The following is a 13,599-nucleotide window of genomic DNA, read 5'->3' on the forward strand; positions in this document are numbered from 1 at the left end:
GAAAGTGCAAGCCCTAGGAAAAACCTAAAATATTACTGTTCCCAGCAACTGCGACTTGTTGACCATGATCACTGGAAGATTTGTTGTCAGAGTCATAGGTGCTCAAAACTGACAGAGGTAACTTCAGTTTATAGGATTATTTATAACTGACAAAAGACATGGAACATTGCTGGTTTGGGTTCTTTTTAATTGTATCTTAGGCAAGAAGTCTGCCACAGAGTCACATCAATAATAGTAAACCTGAAGAGTGAAAGAAGACTCAGAAAAGTAAAAGTCCAAAAGTCTAATAATTTTGAGATTACCTTCATTTTTCCAGGATAGCTTAAGACTTTTCCCCTCTGCTGGCTTCAACAGGTCTGCAAACTTTGCATTTATGTTTATTTTAGAAGTGTGTTTCTCCACATCTTGAGAGTTGGTTGCTTCTTTTATCTTTTTTATCTCCTCGTTCTGCTTACGCCGCTCCTCAGCTTCTTTTGCTATTTGTTCTTGTTTTCTTTTATCTTCTTCCAGTTGCCTCTGCCTTTGTTGTTCCACCTCCCTCGAGATCGTGGCTTGTCTATTTTTCTCCTCCTCTGCAAGAAGCTGTTGTTTGTTTTCCCTTTCTCTCATCATGGCAGCTGCTTCTTCAGCTTTCAGCTTTTCTTGGACTTTCTCCTGCACTCGTTCTTCTTCCAATCGCTTCTTTTTCTCTTCCTCTTCCCTTCGGATATTTTCCTGCCATCGGTTCTCCTTCTCCCGTTTTGCTTTCCTGGAAGAAAGGAATGAGAGAGATAAGAGAACATCCATACAAAAATGAATGAGATTGTGTTCCTACAGTAATCAGTGACACTTGTCAGGAAAATTGAGTTTATGACATTGACCTACTCTCAGGGTCATCAGCTCTGCCACAGACCATGGCTTAATGTGAGTGCCACTGTATCTCACATAAAAATAACAAACTGATTAAAATTCAATAATTTTAGTCCACCTGCACAGTGCCTTCTGCCCACCTGCATACTGATGAGCAAGAACTGATCTGATAATTAAACCAAGCTGGATTTAAGCTCTCCAGCAAGGCAGTATCCACTGGAAACAATGACTTCCAAAGAGATTAATTTCAATCAGGTACATAGATAAAAATAGCCTTTGCATACTGATCTTGGCAGCTTGGTATTTTTGCCTTCAGCGGTTGCAATCTATCCAATGTGCTTATCCCTGCTAGGACACACTGCAGCAGACAGCATCTGGAAACCTGACTGTATTCTCTGTAACTATTCAGATGTTGTCCAGTGCCTCAGCTGTCTAAAGACGTTAGTATCCAGCTCAGCATTTCGGCTGTCAAGACCTTTCTTCTGAAAAGACCCAACCCTTTGGGCCATCTTCTTAGAAATGTCTAGATGAGACCTTTTCATCCATTCCCTGTGGGACATCCACTCCTCTGATGGGCATTTTAGTGTTCCCAAGCACATGGCAGGATGCAGTAGGAGCTGTGCAGTGATGCTGTTACTCCATCACACAGCTATGTCCAACCAAAAAATTAACAGGCTATCACCACACAAAGGGCACATGATTCCCTTAGACTGTCACAATGTTATGAAACTTCATCACAGGCAGAAAAATGCTGTGATGAGCAAAGCCCATGAATCACCCACACTACAAGGTCACTAGCTCTGTTTCTTTAGTCAAATCAAATATAAATAATTGAAAATCTCAAATTCAAACCCTCTTACACGAGTGGTACTCCACATAAAGTGCTTCCTCTAAGACAACCAATAGGATGTATTTTTACATTAAAAACATAGATCTTAAAAGCCACAACAGCATTATTTTGTTCTAAGAACTGCAGCACTGATACACTCAGCCATTATTACCTTGCAGCCTCATCTTCCAGTCGCTTCTTCTGTGCGAGCTCGGCTCTTCTTTTTTGTACCTCTCTTATTTTGTCCTGTTTGATCCTGTGGAGCTGCTCCAAGGCTAATTGCTGTGTGCTGTAACTTTCCCTCAGGTCCTAGGGAGGGAACAATGGAATACATAAAAGGGAATAAAGCCAATCTTTGAGAAAAGCATCCAGGCATTTAATGCTTTTTCAACCAAGGTTTAATACAAATGGCCAAAACAGTATTAAGTTATTAATAGTCCTGGGAGGTCACTGCAAAGAAAGTCCAATCGTTGGAAGTGTAAAAGAAGATGACAGGTTTGCAAAGTCAGTATGTAATTTGGGCTTCCAAAGAGCCCTTCCAGTTCTACACCTGCTGGAACTGCCAAATATGACAGAAGAGAGGGGAAGATACAGAACTGAGTGTTCAAACACAACATTACTGAAGGCAGTGAATGGTATGTTATGTAACTACAAGGAGGAAGATTTCAGCTGAAAGCCAACACTGTACCATAACTGAGAAAGCATCCTGCAGTCAGGTGCTCACCCTTGATGCTTCCCAAGTGATCAGTCCCCATGTTTAAACCAGAAAAACTTCATAAATATATCCAGCAGTCTTACCACTGTGGGAAACCACAGCTTAAAGACACTAACTCTGACTGGACTTTTCCTGTACTTGTTAACTTCTCTGTTTCAGTCTTTTTCTTTTTGAACACATCCTTCAATTCCTATCTCACCTCCCTCTGATAACAGTCTTCTTTTCCAAACAAAAAATCAGCATGAATCTTTTGGATTATTACATTTACAGACCAAACAAAATCAACAATAATAGAATTACTTTAGCCTGTACTTTGCCTTGCTGCAAAACACCTCTAAGATAGTTCAGTCTTTTTTCTTAGGAATCCTGCTGATATACATTGAGCAATGCAGCAGGTAAACCCTGACTTTTTGTATCTGATCTCATAAATACAAATAAAGCAATTAAGAATTAATCATTCCTACTATGATATGCACCTCTAGCAACAATCATATTGCCTAAGACATATGGTGCAATTTCTATGACAAAGGCAAGATAACACAATTGCTGAGTCATTGGAAGTCTCTGTAGGAACAAACTAAATCAAGCAATTTACTACAATTTTTTCTCAAACATATTCAGCGGGGAACAATTTTTCCTTCTCATTTTGCCCAGAATTTCAGGAGCGCTATGGAAGTGAACTTACACTAAAAAAAACTCTCATATTTTTAAGGACAGAAAAGCCCTCATGCAAAGCAAAATTAAAAGCTTCGTTAGATTGGGGTTTTTTTCCCTCATAAATTATTCTAAAAGTATTTCTGACCTCAGCAGACAAAAATAATGTTGAAAGACAGCAAGTAGGTTTTAGTACTGGGTTAACCTGGAGGTTTGACAGCGTTCTGTTTGCCACGCCATATCCTGCACCCTGATGCTACTTCTAGACTTTTAAACTTGGACAAGAACTCAAATACCTGACTCGCAGCTTAGGAGGGATGGATACAGGTACAGAGCAAGACATGGAAAAGTAGGAGAAGACATTGTTTCCATCTGAGACTGCTTTTTTGGTTCATGTTACCTTAACTAACATGGGTGAAACAACTTAGAGAACGACCATTAAGAAATTAAAAAATTAGAAGTCGTGATTTTGCTCTCAGTATTCTGCAGTTTGGATTTCTAAGCAGGTAAGGACATTAAGTTTTAAAGATGATATAAAAGCTAGCAGAAAGAAAAGCAGCCTACTGATTTTCTTTTGGGAAAATGTATTTAATAGAAGTTGTACATCCAAACAGAAAGGGCAAGCAGAGGAAAAATTGCGAAATAATTAAAAAACAAAAAAGCCAAAGATTAGAAAATAACCTTAAGTAAGAGGAAGAGGTTGTTGAGACAGCTTAGCAGAGACAAAAGGCACTGAAGAACAGAATCATCCATATTCTCACACTGTAAGATAAGGTAGATAAAAAGCCAATTAATCTTTGCACTGCATTTTGAAAAATATGTTTTAGGGAAGACTGAACTGTGGATGCAGCCACTGAACACAGCAAGCCATGCAATAAACAAGTAACTGAAAATGCCCATTGCATTAAGCCACTTTTAAAAAGAAAATAAATTCCTTACACATTTACAAATTTCTGTGGCCTTTTTTTAATTGGAGAGTGCAGAGCCATCATGCTGGCCCAGCATCAATCCAGTACTTAAGGAAAAAGTTCCCACCAGTGCCACTTGAAGTAAGTAAAGTTAAATGGATGTGTGCTACCTGGTGGGAGCTGCCTGAGTTTTTAGGCAGGCCAAGAGTTGCCTCAGAAACAAAAATTCAGAGCCAGAGGTCAACAACTCTTAGCTTACAACAAATTAACAAATAAGTGACCTACAGTTACTTTTAGGCTCGTACCCAGATTGCCGCCAGACCTTGCAGAGTGTACTGTGAAACTACACAGGTCTATCAACAAAAGTCAAGTGTTCAGTACACAATTCAAAAATAGCAGCAAATATGACCTCATACTGTAAGAACAGAATGTGCAAGGGCCTGAGAAACTTTAATTCTAAATCAAAAGAGTTCTAGAAGGCAAAAGGTGAGAGTGAGCAATAGTTGAATCATGCAAAGCAACAGTTAGCAAGAGACTGATATTTTAGTATATTAGCAGTATGTTTGAATTTTTATTGTATTATTTACTCCAAGACTTTTGATAATTCTTATTTGACACTAAGTTGGGGAAAACTTTTTGGAAGCCTGGTGAAAGTGACAACAATCTTTATGACTGGATGGAGAAATAAAATACAGTGCTCACAAGTGTAGGATATTTAGATAATGCAAGTACCTTAAGCTGAATGTTAAATTCATCCATTTCAGCAAGTTTAGAAGCAGTTTCCTTCTCAAGGGCATCTAGTTGTTCCTTAAGTCTTTGGCATAATTCTTCCTTTTCTTGGGACTTCTTGTGCACTGAATTGACTCCTGTACCTGCATTAGGAAAAACAAGCAATTTTACAAGTGTTTCTGGTTTTTTTTCATTTTTTCCCCTCCAGTTTTTAATCAGTTTTTTCCTATTATATACACAATCCAAACCTCCTTCCCCATAAAAATTCATTTATTTACCTTTGTATTCATATATTGCACAAAGAAGAAATAGCCCCAACACTGAACTAAGCCACAAAAGCATTCCATGCAATACATATAGAATAATTTGCAAGTTTGTTGTTTTTTTACGTGAGACCAATTCATACCAAGTTTCCCTAGACAGATACTTCCAGTGTAATTTGAAATAAAGACCAACATAAACTTTACATAAATGAACTCACTTGAGTTTAGACTACAAAAAAAAAGGACAAATTGTGATAATGTCTGTGAGCTACATAGTCTGTATAAATAAAGTTTTAAGCAAAATCTGTGCTGTCTTGCCAAAATGTGTTTATTTGTTCCTTATTTGGAACATGAAGGAGATAATGGAATGCAGATGAGACAATGGCACTAAACTGGGAAGATGCAGAAGTAAAGGTGTTATTAACACCTCTGTACCCTTCAGCCTTGATTACAAAGGATGAGAAATCTGCAAGGCAATCAAGAATAGAACTCATGTGCAGGCACTTACTCTGAGTGTTTTCAAGTTGAGCATTTTTTATCCTTTCATTTAACAACTGCTTTTCAGGAACCAAATAGATTAATTTATTCTGATAATCCTGTAAATGTTGAAGAGAACATAACAATTTTTTAATATTGTTTATGAATCATTAAATAAAACTGAGAGACTTTTCAAACATAGCTTCAACTCATGCTAATGAAACAGGGATGCAAGTTATTATTACTGGATAAAGAAAAAAATTATTTCTATATTCTTAATAGCAATAATATTACAATTGAAACCTTTTGACTCCAAACCATTAACACAGATGGAAAAATATTTATCAAATATGCTAAAAGTGTAAATATTATCACAAGACCATTTAAGGTGATTGTCCCAAGACTAACATAAAACAGTAAAAATATGAAAAGAAGTTTCCCTGATGAACAGAAACATCACATAAAAATAGAGGAGAGGATAATTTATGGTAGCCAACTGATTAGAAATAATTAATGTCTTGTTAATCAAATAGAGAAGAAAAAAGAGAAAAGAGCAGCAGAGTAATTCAACCTAAACACCAACTTCATCTGAACACAGGACAACATTCCTAAAAAAAATCTGAGTCTGGAGCCATAGAATAATTAAGAATTAAAAGAAGTCTCTAGTATCAGTCCACAAATAAATACCTGAGGTTTTCACAACTGTTATTTAATTCTCAGTTCATTTTAGTACATATAATCATTTGTTTAACACCACAGACAAACCAAAAGCCTCTGCAATGCTGACAGTCTTGCCTATTTCCTCTTTCCACTGCAATCCAACTGACTGCATATTCCTCCCTATGAAGATACATTTTCAACAGCATTATGGAAACACAGAGTATGGTAAAAGAAAACCATAAGCTTAACAAAGTTACACACCTCAAGCTGTTGCTGTAGTTGCTTGACTTCCATGATTCCTTGGTCATATTTTCTATCCAAAGCCTCCAGCTCAGATTTTCGCATTTGCTTTTTGCTACGAATATCCTGCAACCTGCCTGAGATCTGCTGATGTTTGTCAGTCTGGAAAGAAAGCAGAGACAGATTACACCACATATGGCAAAAATCCCTTGGCTAAGCCTGTGGGCAGGTTAGCTCACAACCAGTTCTCTAAAACAACCCAAAATACCTGCTTTAGATTCATCATCCAAAACAGAGTGGAAGTCCTAGTGGGCCATTAATGCAGGTATTAATATTTGTATATTTTAAAATACTGTATTTCAGGATATGTGGTGAAATTCCTTACCAGGGCTTCTAATTCAAGATTAAGGCTCTTCTTTTTAGAGGTCAACTTGACAATTTCTTCTTGTTCCCTGTTACGTTGATTAAGAAGTTCTTGGCGACGGATTCTCTCCCATTCCAGTCGTCGCTGGCGCTCGAGCTCCTGCTTTGCTGCCTGAGGAAAAGTTGCATTACCTTAAATCATAGTGGAGATGCAGAACTCAGAGACCATGATTTAATATAATGTGCTCTATTTCTAAACAGCACAACAGCAACACAACATAATGTCTTCTCTAAAGTGCTCTGACACACTTCAGCATCCAAGAATACACAAAGTGATCCTACAAGATTCTTCGTGCCACACTCCTGATTCTGGATGAAAAAAGCTTCATAATTCAGAAAGTCTTTGAAGCTTGGAATACTGCCCATAAAGCAGCACATTGACAGGTACTGCTCGTAATCTCCTTTGAGCATTTCACAGAACTACATAAAATATGGAAGTGTGATGCATGCACTGAGACACCAAGTAGAAGCAAATTTGTCTCAAGTTCTGCTGTCAAAATGTTATCAATTATGAATTCAGTAGAGTCTTGTATGGAATACAAATTTTTGCAAAAATGCAAGAAATATGTCCAAAAAAATCTCATCTGTCCTATGAAATATCTGAAAATCTTTAAACTATATAATAGGTTTAAGAACACATTTTTAACAAATGGTGTTTGAAATCCATTTGTAATAAATGGTGTTCTCTCTCTAAGACAACCTGGCATCAGCCAGGCCAGGAGACAGAACCAAAGCCAGCAACTCAAACCCTGGATGCTTTATGCACACAGACATTCCTCAGAGCATTAAGGAGTAATGTTAAGAAAACAACCTCCCGCCTTTCTATTTCTTTCCTCCTCTCTTCTTCCCTTTGTCTCTCCAGCTCTCGTTGTCTCTCCAGCTGCCTTTCCATTTCCAGCTGCCTCTTCCGTTCCTGCTCCTGGCGTTCCCTCTCTCTTCGCTCCTGTTCTTCCCGTTCTTTCTGAGCCTTTCTTTCAGCCTCTCTCTGCTGCTGCTCCAGCAGGACCTGTCGGCGTTTTTCCAGCTCCATATTTCCCCTCTCATAGTTGGCTTTCCTTTTGTCCTCAAATGTCACTAAAATAAAGAAAGGTCATTATTTCTGCCCTGTACAAAACACTGCTCTCAAACAAGGACCTCAGTTATGCCACTAAAGACAGATACTTCTTGGCAAGCTCAGGTTGTTCAGTCATGGATGATGTAAGCATCTTCCATTTGTTAATGTAGTATTTTTCTGTTCAAAAATACCTCTAAATTTTCCTAAGTATATTCCAACTGGAGGAGAAAAAATAAAAGAAGAAAAAGTTCCAGTTTAAAAATGACCACAAAAATTACTTGAATGTTACAGGAAAGCCTCTCACTCTAAAGAATGAAAGAGGAAAGAATGCTAGAGGAAAACATAAAAGAACAGCTTTTATAAGCTGGGAGAAAACTGTCTGCTGTTCAAAAGGTTTTCCAATGTGCAGGAAACATTAACAAAGGATAAAGAGCTCATTTTTTAAGGGTGCTCCCTCTAAGAGTTCCTGGAGTTAAAACTATGAGAAACCAAAACAGGATCAAGCTCAATTACTGCACACAAGGATAAAAAGAGACACAAAGGAATGGTTTAGGCCCCCAGCAACTACCCTTCCAAAAAGAGAGGCAAGTCCTGTCTTGCAATGTTCCCTGTATCATTGTCAGTAACAGAATTTAAGTTTTGTTCAAACTCCTTCCAGTTTGCAGAGAATTGAACTACACTGGACCCCCTTGCTTTCAGAATGACCAGTAATGCCAGGAACTTTCAAATGAGAAAATAATTTGCAGTAGCACAGCAGTGTCTGGCCATGAAGGGTTTATTTTCCAGAATACATTATTAATCAGCACTTTTCGTTTCCTACAGCTAAAAATAGCCCCTGTCCCTGCCTTCTCAATTCTATTAGATGTAACAGGCTGACTACATCCACTTAACAACCTTCCTAGCATCCCAGTTAAAAGGGATCTAGCTCCTGAAATGAAGCCCTCCATGGATAGGATTCTTACTTCCACTTTCTAAAGGTTTCAGTGCCCTTCAAAACCATCCCCATATATTAAGAACATAAACCTTGTTTTTTACCTGGCTGTTTTTTCTGTGGCTCCTCCTCTTGCACAGGTTGGTAAGATGGCAGAGTTCCATTTATATTTTCAGTATATTTTCCACTCCTGGAGGAGAAGAAAACCCCACCCCATTGTTGTTAGAGAAACAGCACAGTTGTGTTAAATGTATTACATTTCACTGCCCTCAGTGATTACCTGAAAGAAGGTGGCACCAGCTCAAGGGGCAGAGTCAGGGGCAGTGGCTGCCCAGCTTTGGCCATGTCCGTGAGGTGCATGGCCAACACAAACTCATCAGCCTTCAGCTGCCCATCTCCATCTATATCAGCCAGGGACCTGCAGGGGTTCAGCAGCAGCACCAATTAGAACCAAACATCACCATCACTCACAAATTACAGCTGAAACAGGCACTGTGGAAAAGCAATTCTTAAAACTGATAATTGCTGTGGAATGTTTTGGTAAAAATACTTACAGTTAATAACATAAATAATTGATGAAGGGAGATATTGTTTGGTTTAATCACGTACTGTTATTCAGATCACAGAATCATGGAGGGGTTTGGGTTGGAAAGGACCTTAAAGATCATCCAGTTCCAACCTCCTGCCATGGGCAGGGACACCTTCCACTAGACCAGGTTGCTCCAAGCTCCATCCAGCTTATCCATGAACACCTCCAGGGACTGAGAATCCACAGCTTCTCTGGGCAGCCTGTTTCAGTGCTTCACCATCCTTACAGTAAAGAATTTCTTCCCAGTAGCCAATCTGAACCTTCTCTCTCTCAGTTTGAAGCCATTCCCCCCTGTCCTGGCTCTATAGGCCCTTGTAAATACTGTCTCCCCATTTTACTTTGGCTATTTTCAGCTGAAGCTTTCTTTTCAGCGTCACTGAAACATTCTCTTCTCCAGCCTGAACAAACCCAATTTGTCTGTACAGATAGAATTGCTGAAATGTGTCCTTAGACTGCATGTAAGTGAAATGCTTAGAAAAACACAGGTCATTAAAAAAAGCAGTTAAAAAACCCTACGAAAAACAAAAAGGAAACAACAAAACAAACACCAAAAAAGAAAACCCCCATCACACACATGCCACAGTGAAAAACAAAAGCAGGAGATGATGATTCTTTGTTATGTTCACACACCAGCACTATTCACAAGTAACAGCACCACTATTTCAGTAATTGCCATTAACAAGCACCCACTAGAAATATTGGTAATTTCTTAGGGCAAAACTGAAATTTGGGCTGTTATTTCTCTCTACACGGGAACACAGAGCTCCTTGCATTGGCTACTGATACCTTCAGGATTCACACTCAGAAGGAAAAGAGCCACTGCACACCTGATTTATTCCCCCAGACTCCTGAGAGGAGAAATCCAACCCCACACTCCACATTTATCCTCACAGCGTGAAACCAAACCAGCTGAGCTCTGTTGCTGCTAGAGACACAAATTACTGTCCTGGGACAGAGGAAGAAGAAAGGCAACTCAACTTCACACATAACATCTGAGTTATGTCTGAAGGTGTAACCTAAACTGCCATGTCTAGCAGAGCAGATCACTCAAGCTTTCAGAGAACTCTCACCACTTTCATCAGCACAGTAAAGGCAAGTCTTAACAAACAGATATCTTTACAGAAGATATGCAGATATCTGCAGATATCTTTACGGAAACTGCAGTAAAACTCAAAAAGCTGAAGGGTTACTTAATATTTAATCTTCTCCCATACTTTAACAACCTAGATTTCAGAATCCTACTTTAGAAAGAACAAGCCCTCAGCTCAGCAAGAGCATCCCTGGGTCAGAAATTGAAGTTAGCATCTCTCCTATTTTATAGAGTTTAACAAAAACACACAAAGAATGAAAAACTGAATTATTCCAAGGTGCCTTTTAGAAATGTAACCAGTGAACAAACTCAGTTCAACTGACAGCAGCTCAGTTTCTGTTTATGATTTTAGATCTGTGGTATCTCTTTATCACTTATTTAATAAAGTACATTTCTTCTCTGAACACCATGAAGACACTGAATCAGTAACTAAACTCACCAAATAGTAGCCAGCTGAGTCTGTGAAAGATTTGATTGCAGAAGGGCATTCCTTGCTTGAAATCCTTAGTGAAAGTGTAAAAGATTTTTATTAAAATAAACACTTCATTCAAAGATTCACATGAGGCAAAAAATGGGTCACGAACTGGGACATGTTTATTTTTAATATTAATAGAATCCATTTTCATCGGTTGGATTTACTTCCAAGCTTAACAACAGGCATTATAACCTGAACACAATGAAGATGTAAGTATTCTCGTGTACCTTTTTCCACCCAGAGCACCTAACAGAAAAGCTGACATGAAAAATGGGTATTTTATGGTAATCCCCACAGCTGCCAGAAAAGCACAGCAGGCTGTTTGCCTAAACCTTGAGCTATCACCTGGAGAGCTTTCCTTGGTATCAAAGAATCAGATACTTTTCTAAATATGTCAAGGAAACCTTCAGTCTAAAATCGACTGAACAATATTAAAACATTGATACCCTTTCCTTAAAGAAATAATTGTCCTCCACTTTTGAAGGCAAGGAAACTGAGGCAGAGTGCTTATTCAAAATGGGAAATCTAATGCAGACACACAAGACACACATACTGACTTTGCACCTCCTGACTGCTCAGCCAACACTCTCTACTCACTGCATTGCACTGAGGAACCCCATTTTGTAGGAACTTTTGTAAAACTCTCCTCTTGTTTTAACTTGGTATGAAGTCTTTTGAAGCCACCATAATGCTGTGGCCCAGCACAGAAATCACTGGAAATCAACAAGGACTCTCTTAAATTACTTTGGGAAAACATCCAAGCAATGGCTGCAGTTCTGCAGTGTCTTTCCCAAGCTGCTTTCTTTCAAAAGATAAAGCCCAAGTATCTCAGCACTGACTTATACAGGAGCATGTGGCACAAAAATGATGGTAGATGTCCCCCATTTTCACGAGAAAGAGTCTCAGTCCAAAGAGTGATGTTTGAAAAATGCCTGCTGACTTTTTACAGAGCTGAACTCCACAGCCTTGTAGTTCTCGGGCTCCTCTAGTCAGGTCCCATCACTCCAGGCTTCTCTTCCCTACCACAGCTGCTGCAGCTTCCCCAGTGTATTTGGCTCCTCCAGGTCTAACACAAAGCCCAAGTCAATGAACTGAAGGTTATTTCCATTCCTTGTCTGGCTGAAATTCACTCTGTCCTGCACAGGTCTAAACACCAACATTTCAGCTTTTATTTCACATGCAAGTCAAATCCCAGGATGGGATACCATCCCTCAGCCTGTGATGTCCAGAGGCAGGAAACACTCTGGTTTTCCCAGTCCTTACCAAAAGTCATACTCACCTGATAAATATCCACTCATACTTTTATCAAGACTGTTAAATTTCTGTCTGTATTTTAATCTGGAGGCTTGAGGAACTGCCCAGTCTGAGGATGTAATCTTTGGTGAATTCCCAGCTAGTGATGCACTAGAGGAAGAATTTGAACTGCAATATAATTTCAAAACAAAACAAAACCAAAGCAAAATAACAAAACAAACCAACCAACCAAATATTAAAAGAAAACCAAAAGAGAAAAAGAGATAAAGAAATAGCTCTAAATCACTTGGCTTAATAAAGAGGCATTGGAACAGAAGACACATAGCATCTTCCAGTAACATGAAACAACTTCCACAAAGTTTTACCTCTGCTAACTTGCTATAAATAACTTCAGCACAAATATGGAATTTCACAGCCAAAGTAGGGATATATTTGTAAGGAAAAAACATGTTGATTAGAAAATCCTTTTCCTTTGGTATCACAGGCACTAATGCACATAATTGATCCTTCTACCACTGCAAAATGGTAGTACAGAAAACCACAAGAAAACACCTCCACTATCCCAAGAGTGTTGAGTCATTGTTTAAGTAACTTTAAGATGTTTGTAAATGAATAACCATGAGAATAAAAATGGATCTCGTAAACTCATAACCAAAAGCAGCTGTTTTAATAACCATATTCCAGCTCTACCTCTTCTTTCTGTGACAATGACATGCTGAATGGAACTTTTCCAACTCAGTCAGTTTCTGCAAAATAGTTCTGATGGAGGGTTTAGATATACACATCAAACTTCCATCTAAACTCCCAGCATTTTCAGTGTCCCACCTCCAAAAATCAAACTCAGGAGAGGTGAATCCAGCATCCAGCCTGCCTTGTTTAAGGTAATCTCCTGCTCTGTCAAGTAAAAGAAAAACCTCTGAAGTCCTGTCCAAGGCAATACAGAATGCTGACAGAAGCAAAGCCTCTCCAGCACAATGCTGGATTGACATCCCCTGCATGGCGTGAGACTACATGATGGGCACAATGCTGCCAACAATAACACTGGAGAAGGGCTCCTTTGTACAGCACCAGCAACAGAAAGCTTTCCAACTAAAAAAAGACAACCAACCAAAAAAAAAAAGATGGTTCCAGGCATATGCCATGCCTACAGTCACCTCCCAGGACATCTGCTGACATCAGGTGTGTGAGGAGCCCAGAGCACCCCACATGCCCTGAAGAGGCAGCAGGGAGGGGCAAGAGCCTCTGAGTTTCTTGTGGAACTGAGCTGGGGCAGAGGTGCCCTCAGGGCCATCTTTTGGGGGACACCCCTGGATGCCCAATTGGATAGATAAGCCCAGTCCCTCACTCAAGTCTATGGCAAAGCTCTAAAATCAGTGAACTAGATCAGCTGATTATAAAGATTGACAATCTTCTATCATTCATAAAACAAATTCATACATAAATATTGGTAACAATTCCT

At 39.1% G+C, this 13,599-nt stretch overlaps 1 protein-coding gene across 9 annotated transcripts in view; it reads right to left on the bottom strand.

Moving 5' to 3' along the window:
* Positions 1-13,599, bottom strand: part of ITSN2 (intersectin 2) — a 79,553-nt gene that overhangs the window by 29,608 nt on the left and 36,346 nt on the right. For 6 of the 9 annotated variants that reach the window (XM_021529772.3, XM_021529771.2, XM_021529774.3 and 3 more), the window contains 12 exons: positions 12,166-12,308; positions 10,851-10,914; positions 9,013-9,150; positions 8,837-8,922; positions 7,559-7,821; positions 6,710-6,859; positions 6,346-6,486; positions 5,456-5,543; positions 4,688-4,827; positions 3,729-3,809; positions 1,851-1,987; positions 303-748 (listed from right to left, as the gene is read on the bottom strand). In XM_021529772.3, coding sequence (XP_021385447.2) covers positions 303-748; positions 1,851-1,987; positions 3,729-3,809; positions 4,688-4,827; positions 5,456-5,543; positions 6,346-6,486; positions 6,710-6,859; positions 7,559-7,821; positions 8,837-8,922; positions 9,013-9,150; positions 10,851-10,914; positions 12,166-12,308 — 1,877 coding nt within the window. The remainder of the gene's footprint in view (positions 1-302; positions 749-1,850; positions 1,988-3,728; positions 3,810-4,687; positions 4,828-5,455; positions 5,544-6,345; positions 6,487-6,709; positions 6,860-7,558; positions 7,822-8,836; positions 8,923-9,012; positions 9,151-10,850; positions 10,915-12,165; positions 12,309-13,599) is intronic. The other 3 variants (XM_021529775.2, XM_077782452.1, XM_021529776.2) reach the window with 3 other exon arrangements.

Source organism: Lonchura striata, chromosome 3 (assembly GCF_046129695.1).
Source record: "Lonchura striata isolate bLonStr1 chromosome 3, bLonStr1.mat, whole genome shotgun sequence".
Taxonomy (NCBI): Eukaryota; Metazoa; Chordata; class Aves; order Passeriformes; family Estrildidae; genus Lonchura; species Lonchura striata.